The 26,695-nt window shown below is 35.8% G+C and overlaps 1 protein-coding gene across 1 annotated transcript in view; it reads left to right on the top strand.

The window, feature by feature from the left end:
* Positions 1 to 534: 534 nt before the first annotated feature.
* Positions 535 to 26,695, top strand: part of Znf326 (zinc finger protein 326) — a 33,241-nt gene continuing 7,080 nt past the window's right edge. The window contains exons 1-10 of the mRNA XM_005385083.2: positions 535 to 639; positions 2,846 to 2,890; positions 8,218 to 8,253; positions 8,348 to 8,459; positions 10,539 to 10,944; positions 13,261 to 13,459; positions 19,416 to 19,527; positions 22,878 to 23,025; positions 24,147 to 24,243; positions 26,300 to 26,430. Of these exons, the coding sequence (XP_005385140.1) occupies positions 624 to 639; positions 2,846 to 2,890; positions 8,218 to 8,253; positions 8,348 to 8,459; positions 10,539 to 10,944; positions 13,261 to 13,459; positions 19,416 to 19,527; positions 22,878 to 23,025; positions 24,147 to 24,243; positions 26,300 to 26,430 (1,302 nt within the window). The 5' untranslated portion in view covers positions 535 to 623. The remainder of the gene's footprint in view (positions 640 to 2,845; positions 2,891 to 8,217; positions 8,254 to 8,347; positions 8,460 to 10,538; positions 10,945 to 13,260; positions 13,460 to 19,415; positions 19,528 to 22,877; positions 23,026 to 24,146; positions 24,244 to 26,299; positions 26,431 to 26,695) is intronic.

The raw sequence follows: 26,695 nt of genomic DNA, 5'->3' as shown, positions 1-26,695 counted from the left end.
GCACCTTAAAATGAAGAATTGGCAAAAAGTCTGGGTTGGATCATTCCCATAATTGTTTCCTGTTTTGCAGTCTGTTTTCTGCACGTCCCAGACTTCTGGGTCTCCCAGGGAGCAACTCCGTAAGTACTCAGAATTTTTCTGAGCAGTCATCAGTAGCCAATAGAAAACAAGAAGTCGGCACGTGGTCGTTACTTCGGGCAGGAGGAAGGTATTCTAAGCAGATGCTGTCCGCCGTTGCCAGGTTCAAACATGGCGGGCCGGGCCGCAGCCAGCCCTCTCAGAGCGTTCTGCTCTCTTTCCTACGGTCCCTGCCGGTCTTCGGCGTTCTCTTTTAACCTTTGTCTCCTGGGCGGCTCCAGTGGGTCAGCACCCGCGAGAGTGACAGCGAACCTGTTTCCCGCCCCCAGGCATGGGCCCGCCCATCGCCTCGCGTCAGCCAATCCCAGGCCGCGCTGTGGCGCCTGGCCGGCCCCGCCCCCAGCCTCGCTGTGGCCTGCGGGTTCCCGGCCGGCGGCGCGGCACTTGGTTGCGCGGACTGCTGGTGTGACCGCGGGTCTCGGGTGTTTTTCTCTAGCGACGACACAGCCCAGCGCCTCCGCGGCCGTCAGCTCCGAGCCTCCACCATGGACTTCGAGGACGGTAAGCGCCGCCTGTGGCCGGCCGCCGCGGTGGGCGGGAGACGGGTGGCCTGCACCAGGGGTCTGTGTGCCGTCTCAAAATGGCCGTGTGGGCTTTGTTCTGTGGGCCCCGAGGCCGCCCGGCCGCCGCGGGCCCAGCGCCCGGAGCCGGCTTCCCGGCGGACCGGCGCGTCGGCTTCGGTCCGGCGGGCACCGGGGAGGTCCGTGCGGGTCGGGTTCCGGGAAGGGCGCGCCCAGAGCGCGAGGGCCCGCGAGCTCGGCCCCGGACTCGCCCTGGCCTCCGGGCGAGCCTGTTCCCCGACGCCTCCGGCTTCCCGGCTCGGGCCGGGCCGCGGGGTGCGCGCTCGTCGCGCGTTCTTCCCACGGGCTAGGGCCCGGAAGGTGCGTTCTGTTCGTCCTCACCCCCGGGGGACTTCTGGCTAAACAGAATTTGCAGAGGCTTAGTCACTCACGCTGGTGATGTTTCTGGTTGTTTCAGCGCAAAGACGCGTTTAAAGGGAGTCCTGCCTAGTGAAGTGCTGTGTGTAGGTAGCTGTATGTACGGAATCAAAAGCAGGGTTTATCTTGGTTAGCAAATGGGGCTGTTTTATCCGTCAAAAGTATCTAGTTCTAAATGTCTGACTTGCGAGTATTCTGTGAACCAAAGCACTTTTTTTTTTTTTTTTTTGGCTTGTGTGACTAGGACTTAGAATTCTGGCACAGCAAACATCAGGTGCCCTTCACGTACACGGTGGCCTGTGTTGGGCTTACTGATTAAATGGAATTTTAACAATACCTTAGAATCGTCTGTGACACCATTTCTTTACGCCGCATTTACAGGGTCACAATGTAGAGTTACTTTGGTTGCCTTCAATTCTTGCCCAGCTTTCATGGGAATTAACATCCAGATAAAAGTAGTACGTAGTGACAGCCTTAGGGAGGCATGGGAAAGAGCTTGTATGACGAAACTGGGTTTAATCCTCACTAACTGGACGTTTCTAAATAAAACCACCTCATAAAGGAGTTGTAAGCCTCCAGCCGCAACAAAAAAAGGCACTCCTAACATAAAATGCTAGCGTGAGTCTTACCGAATGATCTTAGCATGAGTCTTACTGAGTGAGGTTTTGATTTTTGATTTGACTTCATACTACAGAGAGTTAAAACTTCCATGTGTAAATATATGAAAGGGGACAGTAATCCTTTTGTGACAACTTTTTAGTTACTTGGAAATAGGAAATTAGCTCTCAGGGTAGCATACTAGGGCGGTGTTTTTGTTTTAACTGGACTTTGATTCATTTTGATATAGATACCTTTAAAGTATGAGTATTTGAAGTTGGTCACAGTGAGAGTGGAAATAAAAAAATACATTATTGTAATCACGCCCAAGTTTGACGATGTTACCAGTACACAAGGTACAGAAAAGGCTACCAAGGTGGTGATAAGGGAACAATGGGAGCAATAGAGCAATCCATTTTCTGTGACATATTGAAAAAGAATAATAAAACTTAGTATGTGTGCTTTTTATTATCACCATATGCCTGCACTTATAAACTATGTTAGGGATAGCATAGGCTGGCCTTCAACTCAGGTCAATCCTCTTGCCTCAGCCTCCCCAGTGCTAGGATTGCAGGCGTGTGCCACCAGGCCTGGCATGACTGTTGTATTTAATTCCATTCTTTGAGTAGTAATCGAAGGATTTAACATAGTTAAGTTTTGAAGAAGGAAATTGGGGTATCTTTTTCTGTGATACCACATCCTAGGTAGATAAAGGACACACCTATATACAGATTCACGTTTGCATTTCTTAGATAAAATTTTGAAATCTGGAGAACAAATTAAGTGCAAAAAGAAATACTAGTTTTGAAAAGAATTTGTATTACATAGACTAAACTCTCAGATGTATTTGTTTTTTGTCTTATTTGATACATAATTTCACCTATCTCCTTTGTTACTTAGTATAAATTAGTACTGAATCCCTTTTTTTAGCTGTTACATACCAGGTGTTACAGACTGATTACTATATTGCCATGATTTGGATGATGAACCTGCTATTTGGGGAGGTAGAGGTGTTTTCCCAAATGGATATTGGTAATTATTTTTGTCCTAATTTTGCAGGTAATTGAGTTAATGGCATATAAAAATTGTGTTTGTTTTAATATATGGGGATATAATTTTGGATTTTTTGCTAATATTGCACTAATTCCTTTCTGTTGACTGTGTCTTCATAGATTATACACACTCTGCTTGCAGGAATGCTTATCAGGGCTTTAACGGTAAGTGTCCTCTTAGATTTTCTCTTAAATTTGTTGAGGGATTGCATTTCAGCTTTTTAAATTCACAAAATAACGCATCTTTTCAGAAATTGTTTTGGCTTTGAATGTGTCACTCTTCAGTGTTAATGTTGTTTTACTACCTATAATGTTTGAGCTGGGTGTTTGGGATTAGAAAAAGCTAGGAGTTTTTTTTTTTTTTTCCCCTGGTACCAGAATCGAACTCACGACCTCGCGCTTGCCAGGCAGGCGCTGTGCCACTGAGCTAAATCCCCAGCCCCAAAAGCTAGGAATTAGATTAGTTTTACTTTTCATCCTTGTTATTTCAGTTACCTTTTAATTTATTACAATGACTAACCAAATTCTAAGTGACGAATTACAGGACACTGGCTGAATTCTTGTGTTCAATGAGACTTCGGTGTTTAGTAACTTAGAGTGGATTATTGGCTTAGTTCTATATCGCTTTAATTGCAATGCATTTTGATGTTGTTTTTGAGGCCATTTTTCTCATTCAAATGTGTTGATATATTCCAACACTCTTCCAGAGTGATCTGGAAGAGCACATGAAGAAGCCTAATTATTGACATAAACATGATGTTAGACTTCTAATTGCAGATAAAAATCATGAGAGAGATGCAGAGTACAGTTGGATGGTATTTTGATAGTTACCAGAGTTCTTTGTTAGATAGGATAACACAATAAATTGCATAGAACAATTTAAAAAGGTTAAAAAAACAAAGGATTATTTTTTCCTTTGTAAGTTTTAATTATATTGTAAGGAATTTTGAAACTGACAATAGAGAAAGATAGGGTCACAGATTTAGAAGTGATATAAATCGGAGATTAAATCCTTAAATATTTGTCTTCTTTAAACTTTCTAGACCTATTTCCACATCTTTAAAAGTATTTAAAGAAAAAATTATGTGATAGTTTTTATTTTATCTAAGGGTGAAGAGAAACTGAATTTTATGTAGGCTAAAAAGGCTCAGTGTAGCATGTGGTTAGTATGTATTAAGTGAATATTGCAATAAATAAATACATCTATCTATCTATCTATCTATATATATATCTTTTAAAAGCAAGGTCTTACTGTGTAGTGCAGGCTGGCCTTGAATTCATGGCAATCCTCCTGCCTCAGCCTCTAAATGCTGGGATTACAGGCATTGCACCACCACACCCAGCTGAAGAATATATTTTTGAGAAGAGTGACATAAATTTACAAAGGACTTTTAACTTGCAGGTTAGATTATAATATGGAGAGTTAGCTAATTCATAAATTTAGATATAGGGATATTAAGACCTTTTATTTAGGAGGTGATGATAGCAGTTGTCTTAGTTACTTTTTCATCCCTGGGATGTAACACTCATCACTTACAAGTTAAAGGAGGCAAAGTTTATATTAGCTCACAATTTATAGAAATTTCAAGCTATAGTTGGCCTGCTCCAAGGCAAGGCATCATGGTAGAGGGGCATGACAGGCAGGTAACAGAGATAGATCAAGTGAGGACAACAAGAGAGACCCTTTCAGGCCACATGCCCAGTGACCCACCTCCAACCATGCTTCACCTCCCAAGTCACATTTAGCTATAAATTTGTCAGTAGACTAATCCATTGTTAAATATCGTGACCCCATGATCCAGTAGTCTCCCCAAAACCCCATGTATGAACACATGAGGCTTTAGGGGAGGCATCTAGATATAAATCATAAGAGTAATTTTAAAAATACTATTTTTTTTAACTGGGTGTGATGAAGCACACCTATAGTCTCAGCACTCAGGACTGAGGCAGAGGATCCTCACAAGTTTGAGGTCAGCCTGGGCTACATAGTGAGTTCAAGGCCAGCCAGAACCACATAGCGAGGCCCTGTCTCAAACAAATAAACAAACAAACAAATTAGAGAAAATTAACAACTTGCAGGCTGGTTAGTGGTGGGTAGAAAATTGAGAGGACTGAATAAATATGAGTCCAGGATTTTAAACTGGAGTGAGGAGGACTGGTGCTTTTATCAGACATTTGGAATGCTAGAGGGCTTTACTGGAGAATTGGCTTTGATGTCTAGAGATAGGGCTTGAAATGAAATATCTTGTCCTTATTAATGTACAGTGTTACAAAAAAACTCATGTTACGGCTTCTATTTTTTTCCTCTTAGTTGCAGTTGTAATAGTGATTCTCATTCAAGGGTCATTATTACAATACCCTAGGGAGCTTTTTTAAAGTTATCTGTTCAGGTTATACCCTAGACCTCTTGAATCTTAATTTTAGGGCATGTAATGCTAAAAGCACTTTACCTCTGACTAAAAACCACTACTTGAAAATTCGTACTTTGAGGTCTTAGTTATCTACATTGTACAAATGAGAAACTTAATTTCAGGGATTTGATTTGACTTCATTTTGACAAATGTTTAAATATTTAGTGTGCTGTATATCAGGTATTGTCTGAGGAGCTGGGGCTATAGCAGTGAGCAAAATTGGCAAATATTCCTCAGCTGTGGACTGGCACAAAGTATACAGAAAATAAGATTAAAAAAGTAAATCTTGTACATTAGAAGGTAGTAATTACTAAGGAGAAAAATAATGCAGGAAAAGAGGATGTGTGTATTTGTGCATGCTGTAATTTTTAAAGGTGGTGGCTGGAGAAGGACTCACATAAAAGGTGACATTTGAGCACAGATTTAGAGATGAGGATGCAAATCTTGAGAGTATCTAGAGAGAGAATATCATAGGCTTTAAATGTGTAGGTACCAAATGAAGCAAACAGTACACTTCGTTCTGAGCGTTGTATTTTCTAGCTTTTTACTGAAAGGAAGTAGAGGGCATTGGAGAAAATATAAGATACGGATTTCCTCCACAGCATTGTTTGGAAGGAAGTTGTATTTTTATTGTCTCCACATTTTCCTTCTTTCTTCATAATACCTCTTCCTATGTAAATAGGGCATAGAAAAGGAGAACATTCTAGGTAGAGGTAACAGCATAAACACAGGGCTGAGTATACTGCTTCAGAAAGACTTAAGACTGGTTTGACCACAATAGATTTTTACTGAACAGCCTGCAGACAAATCTAGAGAGGTGAGGCGTAGCCAGGAAGCATTGGAAATCTAAGGTAATTTCCTTATGTATAAAAATAGGATCCAGGTGTGGTGGTATAGGTCTGTAATGCCAGCACTCTTGGAGACTGAGGAAGGAGGATCTTGAGTTGAGCCCATTCGGGGCATCTTAGTGAGACTTTATCACAATAAAAATGAAAAAAGTGCTGGGAATGTTGCTCACTGTAAGGTTTAGTCCCTACTACTGCACACATGCACGCACACACACCAGCTAAGTGAAAACCTGAAAGAGGTGAAGTAGTGAACAGTGACAGTTCAGGGGAAGAATATGCATTCTAGTAGGCAGAGAGAGCAGTAAGTGCAAAAATGGGTATATACACTTTGTGTTCTAGGAATATAGTGAATAAAGAAGGGTGTATAGTAAGCAAGGTTAAGGGGTGATGGTGCAGATCATGTAGGGCAGAGTTTCTCAACTTCGGCACTGTTGACACTGAATTAATTTTTGTTGTGGAGTACTGTAGACTGTTCAGCAACATCCTTGGCCTCTATGCGTTTGATGTCAGCAGCGCCTTTCCCCTAGTGAGGACTATCAGAAATGTTTTCCGATTCCATCAGTGTCCTGGACAGGGTTATGGGCAGGTTACCCGTGATTAAGAACTTATTGGTAAAGGACCTTACATTTAAGGCTTTTGCTTTTACTTAGATTGGAAACCATTGGAGGGTACTGAGCCTTGGACATCAATTTAACTTACATTTTACCAGAATTAATACTGATTTTTGTCTTTGGAATAAACAGGGAGTAAAAGTAGAAGCGAGAAAACCAGTGAAGAGGCTGTTGCAATAATCTAGTAGACAGATCACAGTAGCCCATGCTATGGTGCTAGTAGTGCAGAGGTGGAGAAAAAGTGTTTTCCTCTAGGACTTAGTGTCACACAGATAGCCAGTAAGTCAGTTTTTTCTTCACTGCTCCACAGCTCCTTCCTTTTAATTGTGAGTTTTTACTTTTTGAGCTTATTACATATATGATAGTGATCCAGGCAATAGAATAGATTTGATTCAAATTATTAGACCAGATTTATTTTTTTCAGAGTGAATTACTTTCTTGTTTAATGCTAAGAATAAAGAGATAATGTTATGTTCTTATAGTATGTGTGTGTGTGTGTGTGTGGGGGGGTGGGTGGTATATTGGGGATTGAACCCAGTGTCTTACCCAGTGTCTTTGCAGTGCACTACCTTCCCAGCCCTTTCTTATTTTGGGGCAGGGTCTTGCTAAGTTCTGTTGTTCAGGCTGATTGTTTCAGTTGCTTACAGGTTTAGAATTGCATGATTCTGGGTAGTATTTTTGTAAACGTGTTATTCTTAGGACTAGGAATGTGAAATGGTTGTAAATAAAATTTAATGTTAAAACATAAAGTATTTACTCTGTATACTATTTTATTTATATATAAGATATGGGAAAGACAGTAATGAAATATTTTAAAGGATTTTATATAAAATGAATTGCAAGCTCAATGGCACAGTGCCTGCCTGACAAGTACAATGTCCTGAGTTTGATTCCTGATACTAAAAAAAGAAAAAAAGAAAGAAAATGAATTCTACCACAAAACTAGTAACCTCATTCTTTTATATCAGAAGTTGGGTTATAGGTGGAATTGTAGTGTAATAAAATATTCCTAGTACCCTGTTGTGTTGCTAGAATTCATATTCTTTTTCTTTATTCAGGAGAATTTCAGAATTTAAGTATGTTTTGACTCCTTATTGTTTACTGACACGGTGCCGAAGATTGGTCCCAATTAAAAATACCTGTTTCAGTTACTGTGCACATGGCTAGTTCAAATTTGTGGCTGCTTTTGAGTTTTTAGACAGCTTGAGAAAATTAGATGCAGAAGACAAGTGCAGTGTATTTATATCATAGTATACTTAGATCAAAAATTCTTGATACTAAATGCTGACTTTTTTGAGAATAGGAATTACTTATTATTATCTTATATACATTGTAGTACCAAATATAAAGTCTTATAGTCTTCTAGTAAAATATTGATTAAATTGAATTTAATTATAATATGGAATTTTGTAGTTAGTGCGTTTTTCTTTGAAATACCAAGCTTTATTAGCAGATATGATTTTTCAGTAGATTATCTTGGTGCTTTTTCCTTCAATGTCTTACATAATTTAAGTGTTAATTATAAATTGTTATCTCAAGCTATTGATGTGAAAATGTGTTTTTGCAGGTTTTGAAGAGAATAGTATATTTTACTGACATATATCTTACTGACTCTCTTTTAGGAATGGATCGTGATTATGGCCATGGATCCTATGGAGGTCTGACATTCAAGGATATTTATCTAAAATTTCTTCTTTTGAGTGCCAGTAAAGGTGAGCAGCGTTTAATTTTTTTCTTTTTAAACTCTTATAGGGATGGATCGTGACTATGGCCATGGATCCTATGGGGGTCAGAGATCCATGGATTCCTACCTAAACCAGTCATATGGCATGGACAATCACAGTGGTGGTGGTGGGGGTAGCAGGTAAATTGATTAATCACTTGGCCAAATAGACAACGATAAGATTCTAGATATATATATTTTAAGTATTCCTTAGGCATGTTGTAATGCTTAAATTTCACTGTTAGGTGTTGAATAATCACCTTAAATGTTTAAAGGTGTTACTGGGTATAAAAATTGTCATAGGATCACTGGCAGGCATTTTAGGAAGACCCCAGATAACTGTTATCATTTTGGTATAATAGAGTAAGATATTCTATTTTTAACAGTGAACATCTTAAAATTGCTTCATTTTCAACTGTTTATCATTCAAAGTGTCTTAAGCAAATGAGATAAAATTTGTTGTTAGAAATACTATTTGTGAAACTTTTAATGATTTTTAAAAAACCTTTGGGGGTTGCTGTATAAAGCACCAAAAGAGTCTGACTGGAGTGGTCTTCACTGAACCAGTCTAGCAACATTCAATTTCTAAGAAACATTTAAGATAAATTTTCTTTTAATTTTAAGGTTAAGTTGCAAGAGCAGGTTGTAGTAAAAAATATTCTCAAGTTATATATCGGCAGTTACTACTTAACACCAAAAACACTTATGCTCAAGATTAGGAGCATTGTGTTAAAGCCATTGATAGCAATACCTTCAATACAATCTATATTGTATTTATATTTTACTGTTGATACTGTGTAAAACTCACAGGTTGTAGAGTTGATGTATTTCAAGAGAAGGGGGTTGGTTTACTTTTTGAGGCATAAAACTTCCTGCTAAATATTAAGCAAAACTAGTTAGGGGGTATTTTAAACCATTGTCCTTTCTCACAAATTGAAGGATTCCAATTCCTTAATGATGGACCGAGTAATGCTTACTTTTCTTCTTTCTGCTTCAAGTGTGTCACTATGGATTATAATAGAGAAAAACCAAGAAAATGAAGAGTTTATAATTTTTTATTATGTGATAGCAAGTTTGAGATTTGTAGCTAGAAAAGGAATTTTTTAAGTGATGACTAGGATTCAGAAGTAAATAATATTTTCTGTTTAGTGATCTGTAAATAATTGAAGAAATGTAATATATTTAAATGTTTCAGTATGTCAGTTATTGTCCTATTACATTGTAAGTGTAATGTGCATAATCTGCTTCTGTAGATGTTATCATTTATCTCATGTGTAATTGTAGGCCTTTATAAAACTGTTGTAAGATAACAAGCAGCTTTTGTAATCCATGTTTAGGATTTGGGAGAAATAATTAGATTTGTTTTTTCTGTTGACTTTTAAAACCTTGAGGAGACTGTGTGCTCCCTTTTTTAAGAGTAGTTTTATGTGATAATTTTCTGACAGTAAATAATTTTTCAAGTAACTGAAGACATTATAAAATACATTCTTTCTCATCTGCCTTGAAAATTCAAATGCAGAGGTTATATGTTATCGATCTTTTACTTTTATATTCTATTTTATGTGCTTATCCTTTTAGATTTGTTAGATTTATTAGTCTGCAAGTAAAAAATGATTAGGGATTGATTATTGATCTTGGTTGAAGTTTGGTAGAATGTCAGATTTTACAACCTGAGATAATTCCTTAAAGTTTGATTATTATAGACACAAGGAGGCAGTTTTGTGTTAAAGATTACTAGGGGTACAAAAGGATTGCTCCGTGTCACAAATAGCCTACATGTATTCAGTCTTCAATTTGTGTTCCTATGGAAAGACAAAATGTTGTACATGCTTTGTAATTTTCAGTATTAGGGGTGGATTCAAAGAATGTTTGAATAGCTTGTGAACTTTAGCAAATGATCTTTTCTAAGACTAGGGCTGGGCTTAAATAACAACAGACAAATCTTGTCTTCATAATAAAGTAGAAAAGCTGCTAAAAAGATTCTTAAGCTAAGGTTTATTAAACTCAATTCATATTTATAAACTGATTCAGATAGCTTTCTATCTGATCTCATGTTGAACTGCCCAGCCCTAATCAAGTGTGAACAAAAATAGAACTGTGCAAACCAGTATGGTATATATGAATTTTAGTTGATAAATGTCATCTGATAATTTGTCTTTTGAATTGTCTAACATTAGTAAGCTTACTTTTGTTTTTTCCCTCACTGTGCAACTTTTCCAGGTTTGGACCTTATGAGTCTTACGACTCCAGGTCTTCTCTGGGTGGGCGAGATCTGTACAGATCTGGCTATGGTTTTAATGAACCCGAACAAAGCCGCTTCGGAGGTAGTTATGGTGGTCGATTTGAGAGCTCCTACCGGAATAGCCTTGACTCTTTCGGAGGTAGAAACCAGGGCGGGTCTAGCTGGGAAGCACCTTACTCCCGTTCAAAATTGAGGCCTGGGTTTATGGAGGACAGAGGAAGAGAGAATTACTCTTCCTACAGCAGTTTTTCTTCACCCCATATGAAGCCTGCACCTGTAGGCTCTCGGGGGAGAGGAACGCCTGCTTATCCTGAAAGTACGTTTGGAAGCAGAAACTATGATGCTTTTGGAGGACCATCAACAGGCAGAGGCCGAGGCCGAGGAGTAAGTACAACAGAATCTTTTCAGATTCTTTTCACTAGTCACTCTTTTAAACCCTTTCAAGACCATGGTTTTCAATTAGAATAAACACTGTTTGTCCCAGTGTATTTTAAGGAAAAGCTGAGTCATAAACATAAGTTCTAGGTTGACTGTAACAGTTTTTCTAGCACCTTAGAAAACAAGTGGCAGTTTAAGATAATTGTAAAGTTATGCCAAATCTCCCTTTGTAAAAAGGTGAGGATATTAGGTTTGGTCTAAAAGGGGTTAAAAGGAGTTGCATTTTCCTTGTAAACACTAGCAGTTTTGCTGGTGGGACAGTTCTTGGATTATTGTAAAAGATAACTGCATCCGTCTTGAGTTTTTGTGTAGGTTAAAGGTGCAATGTATGATAAAATGTTTATACTTTGTTACCAAATTCTAGCAAATAGAATTTCCTCAAAGCTTTATGTTTCACATTAAACAAAAGAAACTAAAAGTTGGTGACAGTTCAGTATAGCTTAGCCACATTTACAAGGTGAAGAAGTTGATGTGTATAATAGGTTGTAGAATGATTTGTGGCCAGTATAATTTTGTCAACTCACTTTCTTGGCAGTATGTCCAGTTGGTGGTGGTTTTAGTTCCCCTTGTCTCACTAGTTTGACTATCAGAAGCATTTCCATAGCTGATCATACATATCTGTGGCTCCTTCTTAGGAAGTAATATTTTGTGAATTATTGCTTAAGTAAGTAAATATACTAGTCTGCAGGTGTTTAATTTCAGGATATATAGTGTAAAGATTATGCTTTATGTTTTTAGGTAGCTTGATTGTTAGGAAATTTTACAGTGTATTGTTGAGTGTGGGGTTATTATGTAGTTTGATCATAAAAAGGCTACTGTATTTTTGGAATAATGTTAAGTTTTTTGAGAATCAGTTCTTAACATTCTCTTTATAGAAGAAGGTATTTCTGATAAAATATATAGTAAGGCACACATTGTTTACTTCAATAGCCTTTGGTACATGAGTATAGGTTGTCATACTTGTGTAGAAATTTTGCTTTTTAACTGTTAGTCTTATGTAAAATGCATTGCACCTTTAATAGATAATTAATGTGACTGTGTAAATTAACTGAAAACATTTATTCAGATCTACTAGGTTAGATAGGTATTCCTAAGAGTAATATGCAAATGTAAGCAACTGTGTTGCTGTTCCATCATACTTGGTGTTGTAGGTTAACTGAAAATTGAGCAGTAGGCTTTTGGTTTTGAAATTGAAAATCCACTGCAGTTTGAAAATTTAGAAAACAGTTAACATTTCCCTGCTGTATATTATTTTAGGCAAAGGATTTTTTCTTAATGAGACCTCAAATGCCAATTTTGTATTTATGTTAGTAAAAGAAATAATTCTGTAGTTTGCATTTACCATTCTAGTCTGAATGGACTTGTCTGTCTTTCTTCCTGTTTATGAAGTAGATAACAAATAGGATCTTCATTTTTAATCTTCACTTGTACAATTCCCATTGGGTCCTTCTCTTCAGATTACTCCTTAATCTTTACCTTCTAAAATAAGATTAGCAGGATAAATTTCTGTGGACATGTGGCCTCTTATAGTGGATCTTGTTAATGGCAAGAGAAGAGGAAGGGACACAAAGAGTTGTTTGATGGATGACTCTTCATCTGCAAATGTTTGCTTCTTGGGCTTCTGGGTCAGAATGTTTCTCTAGGTAAGAATGTGAATGGAACGTCAGATGCAGTTCTTTATCTGAAGTGTGTCTTGGAAGTTGATGCATGGTTATGCTTTAACTCTCCTATTTCATACTAATGTTCCATCTCGCCTTCTCATCCCTTCTTCAACAGGGAGAAATTCTAAATGATTTCTGGATCTTTTTAACATCACACTACAAATATGATCTTCTTTGTGTATCTTAGTTTTAAGGCAGGTTTTAGTAAAAATAAAGATTTCTTTTAAGGTCTTTTCATGGGAAAACATCAATTAGGAACTCTGAAGAGGAGTTGTCAGAGAGTTGTACAAGTGGTAACCTCCTGACAGGCACATACGTGTTTATGATCTCAAATAATTTTGAATTGTGAAAATCAAAAACTGGTAGGAAATATCCACATTTGTTCTACCGGAAATGAAATTACTAACTTATTGGATTTGAGTTCATGTACTATTTACAAAGTTTTTAATGTGTTTTTTCAGAGTGGACATGTAAAATTTAGTTACATTCCAGGGAATTTTCAGGTGAAGACTAGTAAATAGATGACAGTGACAATTTTTTATGAGTTTGTATTTTATCTTTGGATCGTATACTAATATTTCTTGATTTCACAAATTTACAGCATATGGGTGACTTTGGAAGCATTCATAGACCTGGAATTGTTATTGACTATCAAAACAAATCCACCAATGTGACCGTTGCTGTTGCAAGAGGAATAAAGAGAAAAATGGTGCAGCCATTTAATAAGCCTGGTGGAACCTTTGTCAAGAAACCTAAGCTAGCAAAACCTGTGGAGAAGATGAGCCTCAGCAAATCACCTAGTAAGTAAGAAAACATACTGCTATGGTTCAGGATCCATCTTAGTCTTAAAAATTTGTTGTTTTAAGATAATTTCTCAGTATTATATAGAGAAACTATGTAATTTTAACTATAGCAATTAGATCTGTGATTCCCCTAGTACAATTACAACCAAACATATTGCTTAAAATTCATAGCCCTTGTCTGATAACCTTTTTCTCTGAATTGTCTGTGATGGGGCCAGAACATGGGTATTTTTAGAATGGCCTTTTGCATGAATTTGATTCAGACCCTGTTCTGGCTTGTTACACTTACTATTGAGGGTAGTGTTAAAGAAGTGGCATGGTGTATCACATGACTGTATGAGGACAAAGGGAAGAAAATTTTAAAGTTGTTGGTACCAGGTCAAGCTGTATTTTTTTCTAGAAAATTAATTTACTTTTAATCTTCTGGATGTGATAGAACTTAGAAGTAATCCTATTTCTGTTTTTACATTGACTTACAAATTTTGAGTCAGTCTGAAAATGGAATTGAGAAAATTTCATTTATTATAGCATCAAGAAGAAATACTTGGGAATAAATTTTTTTTTTTTTTTTTTGTTTTTTTGTTTTTCTTCTGGTACCAGGAATTGAACTCATGACTTTGTGCTTACCAGGCAGGCTCTTTGCCACTGAGCTAAATCCCCAGCCCCCTGGGAATACATTTAACAAAAGAAGTTCAAAATATACTGTGAAAATTGTAAAACATTCTTGAAAGAAATTAAAGGTCTTAAAAAATGGAAAAATGAAACTAGGTGAAGATAATGTTGTCAAAATGGCATTGCTTCCTAAACTGATAGAGATACAGTGCAATTCTTACCAGAATTTCAGCTATAAAGACTCATACTTCACTATTTCAGATGGGATTGTATGTGTTCAGGGTGGTATAATCATAGACACCCTCACTATTTCAGAACTTACTACAGAGCAACAATAATCAAGACACTGTGGTATTGGCACACAGGCATATAATCAGTGGGATATTCCAAAAGTAAACCTATACAGCTATGGTCAACTGGTTTTTAACGAGGTGTGAAGATTGTCCTATGGAAAAGAATAGTCTTTTTAACATATGGTACTAGCATAACTGGCTAGCTATGTGTAAAACTAAAATGGAAGACCTTACAAGAGCTAAAACTACAAAATTCTTAGAAGACATAGGAGTAAATAGACATGATTTTGGATTTCACAAGGAATTCTTAAGTAGGACACTGAAAGCCTGAGCAATAGGTAAGAAAGTAGGTAAACTGAACTTCATCAAAATAACTTCAGTGTTTTAAAGGACACCGTCAGGAGAAAATGAAAACAACCCATACAGTGAGGGGAAATATTTTGCAGATCATGTATCTCATAAAAGATGTGTATCTAGAATATATAAAGAATGTTTACAACTCAGTAAAACAACAAATAACTCAATTAAAAAGTTAACAAAGGCGCTCTGAATAATCATTTCTTCCCAGAAAGACATGTAAATTGCCAAAAAGCACATGAAAAGTTTCAACAGTTAGTTAATAGGTAAATACAAATGAAAGACCACAATGAGGTACAACTTTACTCCTCTTCAGCTGGCTAGAATAAACACCAGTAACAAGCCTTAGGAAGGATATAGAGAAATTTAGAACCCTCCTACACTGCTGGTAGGAATATAAACTGAGGCAGCCACTTTGGAAGACAGTCTGGAAATGGCTTAAATGATTAGAAAGAGTTATATTACTTAGCAGTTCTGCTCCCAGGTAGCTCCTCAAGATAAGTGAAAATATGAGTCCACATATTATGTGGTGCATGACAGTGTTTTGATCAATGATGGATTGCATATACAGTGGTATATACCATATATCCTAGGTGTATAGAGACTGTACTACTTGGGATTCTATAAATACACTGTATGATCACACAATACAGTAGCTTCATTATGCGTTTCTCAGCACATACCACTATTGTGAGGCAACCTGTGACTGATTGATAGCACAGTTATTCAGAGTGGCCCAAAAGTGGAAAAAAACCCCGGATATCCATCAAGGGATATTAGATAAACAGGATATGACGTGCCATATAATGGAGTATTATTCAGCTATAGAGTAGAAAGAAGTGCTGTTACAGTGCATGCTATACCCTGAATAAAGCTTGCAAAGGTTATGGAAGTGAAAGAAGCTAGTCAGAAAAGTCCACAAATTACATGATTCATTTTGTACAGCTGTCTAAAGCAGGGGAATCTATACAGATAGAAAATAGTTCAGTAGTTGTTTCGGGCTGTAGGGTAGGGACTGGGTGAATGAGGGGTGATACCTAAAGATAGTCTTTCTTTTTAGGTGATAAGTAGATTCTAAAATTGATTGTGATAATAATTGGCACATACCTGTGAATATACTGAAAACCATTGGATTGTATATTTGAAATGAATTGTCATTAGTAAGGTTTTAAAATTATTTATTCATTTTTAGTTTTAGTGTAGAATAATTATTTATTCATTTTTAGTAAGGCTTTTTTTTTGTACCAGGAGTCAAACTCAGGACCTTGCACTTGCCAGGCAGGTGCTTGTGCCACTGAGCTATATCCCTGACCTTAGTAAGGCTTTTTAAAAAAAAGAAATTTAAGCCAAATTACTGTCATCTTCGTTTCTCAACTGTACATTCTTTCTTTATAGATAGAATCAAGTGTAGTTCAACAACTTGGATTAAACCAAGCATATTAATAAAAAAAGCTAGGGAAGTATCAGCATTTTATGTGAACATGTGTAATAGTTAAATAGTACATAATATTTCACCTATTTTTGGCTATGTACTGAATTATTTTTTATTCTTTATATTGATTTTTACTTGATTACTATAGTTGCTTTGCTAAGGAGATGATATTGTGAAGGTGCAAAAATTCTTCTTTAGAATTAATAATTACCTGGTTCAGTTGGAGCTGAAGGAGGTTTGGATAATTGTAATAAAATGAATGTTTTAAAGTTATTCTGGTGAAATTATTCAGTTTAATCATTTTAAGAATAAGAACCAGTGAGTGTTAATAGTGAATTTATTATAGTATGCTCCTTGCTGGTGTAGTTGCTAAAAAAGTGGTGATAGCCTTCAAATAAGTCCCCCCTCAAAAGGAGAGAAGAGCATAGAGACCAAAATAAGTCCTAATTCATGCTTGTCATTCTTTTTTTTTTTGGTAGCAGGGAGTGAACTCACAACCTCATGCTTGCGAGGCAGGCACTGTGCCATTGAGTTATATCCCCGGCCCAGTAAGTCCTAGTTCAAAACTGGTTTTTTCACTGGGCATGGTGGCACACGCCTGTAATCCTAGCACTGGGGAGGTAGAGGCAGGAGGATTACCACAAGTTTGAGGCCATCCTGGGTTACAAAGTAAGTACAAGACCCGCCTGAGTTACATAGCAAGACCCTGTGTCAAGAAACCAAAACAGCAAAAACAAAACCAAAACTTTTCTTCAAAACTATACATATTTTTTTAAATACCAGTAGTGTTTTTGTTTCATTTAAAAAAATTTTATCCCCATTTAAATTGCTTAAAGATGGATAAATGTATCCAATTTTATAGAAGTAGCATTGTAGTAGTAATAGTAAGCTAGCTCTTCCTGAATGCTTACTGCACATTAGGCTCTGTGTTAAAGAGCATTGTATGTATGACCTGCATTAATTTTTAAAACAGCCTGCTCAGGTGTAGGTATGTGTGTCAGATCCCCTACACCTGACAGAATAGGCACAGAGCAGATAAATACTTTGTTGCGTAGGTCAGACAACCAAGAAATGGCAAACAAACATTTATTCCAGGGCAAGTCTTGCTGTAGAAAACCTCTATTGTTAAACCTCCATATGATTTAATGAATTTCTTTTGTATTATTTTTCCTTTCATTTTTAAGCAGATTTTTCCTAATTATAACATTGTAGACATTTTAATTTATTGTGTATAAAAATGGAAATTACAGTGTTACATTCTTTCCTTAAAATAAATGAGGTCTAACATAAAACTCAAGAACAGATTAAGTAGTATGCTTACATCTACTTTTCTGTGATGTTTTATAATTGGTACTTACTATTCAATAAGAAATAACAATATTCTAAAAACCTGACATGAAGTGGAACATATGTTGTGGGGATGCATTCATTGACTGTTACTTGAAAAATACGAATTTTTACGTGGTATTACTAGAATAAGTTAATTCAGTTGGTCGTTGGGATAGATTTCAAAGATATACTTTACAGGTATAGCTAAAGGAATATTGTGAAGTTTGATACAGAAAATGGGCATTTTAAAAGATAACTACTGAATTTTCTAAACTATGAGGTCTTGGTAAATTATACAAATATAGACTGTTTTATAGAAAATTAGTAGGAAAGGAATCATTCTTGTTTGAAGTAGCAGGTAAGTGGGTTTTTTTGTGGAGTCAGTGTTTTAGGGAAATCTATGAACAAGGGTATTGAAAATGGTTAATAAGTATGTATATTTAAATTCTTATAAAATAATCTAGATGTTAAATTCTAAGATACTGATTTTATATAATTTGAAACATTCCATTGTATACTTAGCAAGTGCTTAACAAGTATTTCTTCACTATCAGGTTTAAAGTTTAATGGCAAATCTGTAAGATACTTTTAAAAATAGATATAGTTTAATGTATTGTTAGAGTCTGTTTACAGTGAGATGTCATTCCATACATTCAGGAGAGATAGTTGTAGTATGTGAGAAAGACTTAGGTGTGGACAAGGGTGTGGAGAGACTGACACCTCACATGCTGTGGTGGGAATGTAAAGCTGTGGTTCTGGGAGACTGTTGCTTCCTCAAACAGACTGTGTCTGACCCAGCCATTCTACAAGGGCCATCTATCTGAAGGAATTAGAAAGAGGTATTCACAGACTCATTTACCAGTGTTTGTAGCGTTATTATTCATAATAGCAAAAAAGGTGAAAACAATCCAGATGTTATCAGCAGATAAATGGTACGTTCGTTCATACAGTGGAATATTAGTAAGCCATAAAAAGGAAATGTGTGGTACAACATGGATGAACTTTGAACACATGTTAAACAAAAGAAACCAGCCCAACAAAAAAAAAAGGCAAGAGATTATGATTCTGTTTAAGTGCAGTATCCAGAATGCTGAAAGCAGATATTAGTAGTTACTAGAACCTTAGAGTAGAGTTGAAAATGAGGAATGAGTGTTTAATGGCTACTGGAGTGTGGAGTGATGAATCGTTCAGGAGCTATGTAGTTAGTGTTTTGGTTTTTTTTTTTTTTTGTCTTTTTAAGATAGGGTCTTGCTATGCAGTTCAGGCTGGCTTTGAGCTCACTTTGTAGCCCAGGCTGGTCTCAAACTTCCAACGATCCTCCTGCCTCAGCCTCCTGAGTGCTGGGATTACAGGAGTGCACCACCACGCCCGCCTTATAGTTAGTGTTAATGGCTGCACAACATGTGAATGTGCTTGATGCCACTGAATTACAGACTTTAAAATGGTTAAAATGGTGAGTTTTGTTACAGTGATAATTAAAAGGTATGAACCTGCTTTTATTTTGAAGTTTTACACATTTTCAGGAACTCTTGGACAGCTCCTAAAATATAAGTATGAATTCTTGGATGCAGGGCTCTCTTGTGTTCATTGGACTTACATTTTCACACTAGGTCAGGTTACTTCAATGTTTCTCTGAGTGTGCATAGTAGTCAATATGACCTTATTTAGCTAAAAGGATTGCTTAGAGTAAGACTAAGGGAAAAAATGAAGAAGACATTTAGAGAAAAATGTGTAATAGATGGTCATGTAAGCAAATGTGACAAGATGCATGATTATTAAAATGAATCAAGTTTCAGAAATGCTAGGTGGTCTCAAACTTTAGATTATGATTACTGAGTTAAACCTGTATATCTGTACTTTGTAAATTGGTGACTGGAAAAAATAAATGGAAACATGAGTTGTAGTTGTTACGTTTTGTCTGATATTCTAGCAAAAACTGATCCGAAAAACGAAGAAGAAGAAAAGCGACGAATTGAGGCTCGACGAGAAAAGCAAAGGCGCCGAAGAGAAAAAAACAGCGAGAAATACGGAGATGGATACAGGTTTGTGTTTAGTAAGTCAGAAATTGGGCTTACTAAATAGTTTTCTAGAAAAGGTAAATACATGAATTGGGATATGAAAAATTTCCTATAGTTGAATGAGAATTGGTCAAAGATACGTAGGTGATATTTATTTATTTTTGAGACACTGTCTCATGGTGTTGTTTAGGCTGGCCTTGAATTCACTGTGTTGCCCAGGTAGCTTTGTACTTGTGGTAATCCTCTTGCCTCAGCCCAAAGTGCTGGGATTACAGGCGTGCACCACCACACCTGGCTGTAGATGACTTTTAATATTTCTATATTAATCAGTACTTAGTATGAGAAAAAAAGGTCCTATTTATAATGACAATTCAAAATTTTAAAATATACAGAAATAACAGTATTATTAAGAAACACATGTTATAACATGAAGAAAACCATACAATCTTGAGAACTGACCATGTGGAGATAGTGATGTTTTTTTTTTTTTTTTGGTTTTTCTCCGGTACCGGGAACCGAACTCATGACCTTGCGCTTGCCAAGCAGGCGCTTTGCCGCTGAGCTAAATCCCCAGCCCCGATAGTGATGTTTTTGAATAGGGAATCTAAATATTACAGATGTTTAAATTCTTTCCAATCCAAACTTCAAAGAAAATTGTGAAAGAGAAGAGTAATGAATAGGTGCTACCTTTTTCTAGACACTGAATCCCTAAGAGACTAATAGTTAAAAATACATGGTAGGGACTAGGGATGTTGCTGCATGGTAGAGTGCTTGCCTAACATGCACATGGCCCTAAGTTGAATCTAGCATTGTCCACATGTGCATGTGTGCATACACACAAAGCAGTGGTCACAGAAAAGAATTAATAGCTTATGAACAGAGTACATTTGTAATACATAATAAAGGAGATACTACAAACAAAAGATTTGATTGGAGAGGTAAAAACTGAGACTCAATTTAGACCTACCATTTGCAATGAATCCAGATAGATTAAAAGCCATAAAAAAAAAAGAATTAGGAAGATAAAATGAAATATTTTACTCCCCCCAGAGATTGATTATTTCATTTAAAAGTTATTTAATAAATTACCAAAGAAATGATGAATATATTTGGTTAAATAAAATTTGAAAGCAGTATTGGAAAATACAATCTTGAAAAATGACTAATGTCCAAGTTAGGTAACACACCCAAATTAAAAGTTTTTTTCCAATTTTTTTTGAAAAATAACTAAGATGTCTAATACATAATTTGGTGAAGACAACAGCTAGTTAATATTAGGAGAATGTGGGAACTTACAATAATTTAGATAAACTGAAAATGTAAACAATAGTGTGCTGTTTTATTAGGGAGGAGAAAAGAAATACTGATTTGGTAAGGTGCAGTCATAGGACAATGATGTTTTGCTTGTGACTATATAATGTTATAACTACTGGAAAACAAGAGTTTTAAAAATGTCTTAAATTTCTTTGTACCCCTTAATCTTCCCAAGAAAACCTAAAAGTATGAGTTTATTTAATCTACAAAGATGTCCATTATTTATAATCGCTCCAGATATGATCCAGATGCCAGCTATAGGATGATTAAGTAGATGTAGAGTTTGACATATCCCTTTAAGGGCTTTTAGGTCACTGATGTGCAGTGAATGCAGGCTAAATAGAAAAAATATATATAAAATACAAATTATACATAGAAATAAAACTAGGAAATTTTTTTTCGAAGACTATAATTGATACTTATTACTATCTCTGAAGTTTTCCTAGAACTATTTATCCTAGGAAAAGAAATACAAAATTTAAAAGTAAGTTCATTATATTTCTCACTGAAAATATAGCTTTGTTCTTTAAAAGTTGACTCATTTGTGTGGCATGAAAAGAATGAATTGTGTCATATAAGTGAATCCACTAGGTAGCTAAAATCTAATCTTTAAAAGATAAAATGTAGAACATGGAAACTTTCGGATGGAGATTTTTCTAAAGTGTAGGTTCCCAACCATAGTAAACAGGAACCCTTTGTCATTACTTGGTCTTGATAATATACATACGTTTTGTTTTTGTAAATTGTAGTTTAAAAATGCATTTGCATCTCATTTGCCAGGTAATTTTTGTTTGGTGATTCTGGTCTTTTAGGTATACTTGTGTGCTCTGTGTATCTAGATTAAGTAAATTGTTCTTTCTGGTTTGTTGTTCCTAATTGACTGTGACTTGAGAAAAGAGAATTAATTTGACTAAGAATAAAAGTAATTCATAAAAGAAATTCTAGCTGGGCAACAACCAGGTTTGCAATCCTAGCTACTCAGGAAGTGGAAGCAGGAGGATCACAAGTTCAAGGCCAGCCTGGCTAATTTAGGAAGACCTTGTCTAAAAATAAAAAAAAACACTGGGCATGTAGCTCAGTGATACAGGCAGCACAGGCAGCTGGAAACTATTTAACTTTGTTTTTGAGCCTTGAGGGGCTAATGAAGCATTTGGCCAGTAGTAATGGTATTACCTCCTTTAGGAAGTAATAATTAAATAATTACTATGTGCCAGGGCTCCATGTGTATTAATATTTGCTTTTAATCCTCATGACCCCTCTGTGAGCATTCTCATTTCATTAAGAAAACTAAGGTGAGACAAATTAAGTGCCTTGCCCAAGGTCACAAAAAAGAGCTAGGATATAAACCCACAAATTATCTCCAGAGCCTGTACTCTCAACCAGGAAAATAAATCTAGTACAGCAGTGTAAAGAATTAATTCGAAACTGGAGACTGGATCAGAAACTAGTATGAAAAAGGTTGTCATAATTCAAGGAAAAAAAAGAAATACCAGCATGCATGAAGTATAAATAATTAAAAGGGAATTCATTCTGGTGTGGTGTTTTGGCTTCTAAATCAGTGCTCTTGTCTAGTTCAGGACTGAAGTGGATGTTAGTGGAAAGGATTTTTGTTCACTCAAGAGCTCCATAGTGGTGAATTATAGTTGTGTGGTGTGCTGCCTGATGTTGTTGATAATAAAACTTTAATGGTATAGATGCTTGAAGATGGAACAGAGTAAAATAAGTTGTGGAAGTTTGGACATAGTACTTTTTTGAGGTTTACTTTGGCTCTTTAATTCGTCTGTACTTGAAATAGATACCTTCTAGATCTGCAGATTCCATTTTTTCATACCTAGAAGCACCAAGATGGACCAGAAATGCAAAGTGGTGTAATGACTATGCTGTCCAAGTGGGTACTTAAAGAAGTACCATTTTTTATGACTTAAGTTAAACTGAAATCAGTCACAAGATGAAAGAAAGGAAATTATTCATGCTGGTAAAATTAGTTTCAATGTTATGTTCTTATGAACTCTAAAGGGGTGAATAAAGTCATATTTAAAGAAAAAATTTTTTCCTTATAGAATGGCATTCACATGTTCATTTTGTAAATTTCGAACGTTTGAAGAAAAAGATATCGAACTGCACCTGGAAAGTTCGTCACACCAGGAAACATTAGATCATATTCAAAAACAAACCAAATTTGATAAAGTAGTTATGGAATTCTTGCATGTAAGTAGCTGTTTTAGATGTGAGAAGCATTTTGTGATCTGAATTTACTTTATGTAAGTTTCCTGCCTCTCTTACTGTGTTTCTAAAAATTGAATAATTACTCTTTTAAAGAAAGTTATTTTAAAATTAACCCAGAATTAAATCTGAATTCTTCTGTAATAAAGTTTGGATTTGTTATTTGAGAAATTATTTCACATTTCCCACAGTAGTTTCTGGCAAAGGTGTTAGGAAAAAGAATTTCTTAAGAACCATTTGTTGATACAGATTCATACCTATCATCCATCATCTGTCTACTGCATACCTTGCATCGTGTTGACAACTTTAATTCATTATTTCACTTGAGCTTCATTGTAACTCATTTTATCATGATTGAAAGATCAGCTCAGCTAATTGACCCTGTTAGTAAGTGGCAGTCTGTATTCCAACCAAGGGAACCTGGTCTGTTTTTAGTGTCCTTTGTATTGTCAGTATGTGGTCATCAATTTAAGGAGTTTTTCTTTAATGTCTGTGGAATGTGTTGTGTCATACACTGAAGACCACAGACACTACGCTTAATGAGCCAAAAATAATTGGAAATAGAACACATTCACAGATACACAAACGGTACATTTGAATGGAAATGCCAAGAATGCAGATGTACTCCAGGGGCTTGGAGAAGGGAAGGATGTTAGGACCATGAATGCTAAAAGAGACTTGAATTGGACCACTAATTGTACATAAAAGTAATTTTGGCAGGGGAGATGACATTACTAGAAGATTAGAAATACAGTTATCGTTTGGAACTCTATATCCTTGCAAAATTGTGTTCCCTAATTAAAAGTTTTTTCATAATTACTTACCTTAATGGTTTTCTACCATTTGCAAATATTCATCTACCTGAGAAGACCTTTTCACTATTCCAGCTCTGTTTAGTTTTTCTCTATTAGCCTAAAATACATTTTGAAAAGTTAGAACTTTTTGTAATTTCCTTGTGTTTTATGATGTTTTTAACTAAATTTTAAGCTCCTGGAGAACAGATTATAGTTCTTGTATAGTAGATAATGTTGTCTTCCATAGGATGAACATGGTGCTAAGCAAATAACTGTTCATTGAAAACTATTTGGTTTCTTTGTATTTTCTAGGAATGTATGGTGAATAAATTTAAGAAAACATCCATTCGTAAGCAACAGACAAATAATCAAACAGAAATAAAAATAATTGAAAAAGATGTTATGGAAGGTAAATAGATTTTTAAATTTACATGCGTGTTTTATATGTCATGATCTGTTTCAATATAGATGATACCTCCCAGAGTAATAAAGTATCCAGTTGTGTATAATGTAGCTCCAAGTGGGTCATAAGAAATGAACTCCTTTGATGCCCTATTTCCGTGGTTACACATTTATTACTACTACCTACAGTTATCTTCTTTACTTCAATTTAGAGGAGATTTCATGGAAAATACTTCTTTCATTTGTTGTCTCTCTTACCCCTTCTCAAATTTAAATTTGAACTTTACTATATTTCAGCCTTCTTTTGATTCTGTCTCCGAAGCCTATAAACATTTTAAAAAATAAAAATAACAAAATGCGCAGTTGTCCTACAACCAATCTTTTCTTTTTAAACAACCAGGTTTCTAGGGAAGCACTAACACAGCCACACCCCTAGCCCAACAATTGTGTCTAAACATAGTCCACACTGGTTTTGGCATCTTCACCTCCCGTTTATTACTTTATGCTGTCATTAGTCTACAGTAAGTAAACTTCCTGCCATCAGTAGTCTACTGAAGCTGTTCAAACGGAGGTTAGGAACGTAAACGTCTGTAGATTTGTTTGAATCATCTTGGTTAGTGTTTTTCACTACATTCCTCCTTTTTTCCTTGGTTACTTTCTTGGCATCTCATTGGCCTAATGGTCTCTATTCTTTTGCCATTTCTTTTTTTTTTCTTTTTAAATCTTTGTGGTTTTTTTTTTTTTCTCTAAATCAGCCATTTAGAATTTGGTTATTTCCCTAGTACTCTGTCATTAACTGTATTGTTAATCTCCTTCGTGCTTCTTCCTGATGAACTCATTTACTCATCATTTAAATTAATACCTATATGTTGATTACTTTTGCATCTGTATTTCTAGCACAGATCTGTCTTTTGAACTGTAGTTTCATTGATTTCAACTGCCTATTGACATCTGTTCATCAGTCACACAAATCAGTGTAACTATTAATGTCCTTTGGCATGCTGCACCCTGCGAAGAAAACAAGACAAAAATTCCCAAATATCTCTTTCATTGATCTTGAAGTACAGATACATAAGTAGCCCACACATACCAAGTCCAGAAATATGGAAGGTATCCAAGGTACTTTTCTCTGACTATATTTGTAGCATTTTGTCCTGTCAGTTTTCATTTATAAAATATTTATAAATCTGCTTTTTTACATCTTTTAAGTATTGTATTTGTTCAAATCTTTATCTGTTTTCTTGACAGTTGTAATACTTTTCTAACTAGTTTTCTTCTAGCCTCATTTCTAATTCTACCACATGGTCTCATAACTTCAGGAAATTTCAGTGGCTCTCTATCATCTACAGTATAAAGTTCAGATTCGTAGGTATGGCACATAAAACTTTATAACTTAGGTCCTCCTCTTTTTTTATGTTCTCATCCTTGCCCCTTATGCTTTGCCCTGCTATACTGAATTACTTTCAGTTCCCAGAAAGGATTATTTTCTCTTACATGCTTCCATGCCTTATAATGTATTTGTACTCTCGTGTTTAATAAACTCCATTAATCATTTTCAAGATCCAACATAAATTTTGCTTCCTTTACATAAAATTTTGATATCTTTTCCCCTTTCTTTGCACACTTAATTTTTTTTTTTTGTTACCAGGACTTGAACTCAGAACCTTGTGCTTGCCAGGCAGGCACTTGTGCCACTGAGATATATCCCTGACCCACACACCTAAATTCATAGTCATAGATATTCTTATTTTACTACAAAATCATATTTATTTTCTTTTCTATTAGTTTTTTGGAAGGTAGACTGAACCTCATAGCATGAGTGTTTAACATGATTAAGAAATACAGTGTAATTACACCTTACAATTTTAACCACTTACCTATTTATGAGTCTGGTAGGTAAATTCAACATAAACCTACATACTCTGATTCTTTGTTTGAGAAGGGGTATAAACATGAAAAGGAGTAAAATCTATACGCAACACATTAAGTAAAATTCTGTCCATTATGTTACAAGAACAAAAGTATGGTCAGAAGTAAGAGTATATGGATTATTTCTTCAATAGGTGTCACTGCTGATGATCACATGATGAAAGTAGAGACTGTTCACTGCAGTGCTTGTAGTGTGTATATCCCTGCTTTGCATAGTTCAGTTCAGCAGCACTTAAAATCTCCTGATCATATCAAAGGGAAGCAGGTAAGTTTTGATTTTTCTTAATAAAATTCTTGAAATATCCTTCAGTCCTTTATCATCCTTTGATCATTATTCATATCTACCAGCCAGCACACAGTCCTGTTAATCTCAAATCTGCCTAACTGTAGGTGTGCTCAGAGAGGCCATGTCATGTTGTGGTTAAGTTGTGGGCTCTGGAGCAAACTTTCTGGGTTTGAATCTTAATTCCATAAATAATGTGTTAGAGAAGGAAACGAATCTAGTTACTGTTACCTGGTAATAGTAATCA

The sequence above is a fragment of the Chinchilla lanigera genome, unplaced genomic scaffold, assembly GCF_000276665.1.
Source record: "Chinchilla lanigera isolate Chin_1 unplaced genomic scaffold, ChiLan1.0 scaffold00022, whole genome shotgun sequence".
In the NCBI taxonomy this organism is placed as follows: Eukaryota; Metazoa; Chordata; class Mammalia; order Rodentia; family Chinchillidae; genus Chinchilla; species Chinchilla lanigera.
Note: the sequence above shows the minus strand (reverse complement) of the source record. Positions and strands in the feature narration are given on the sequence as shown.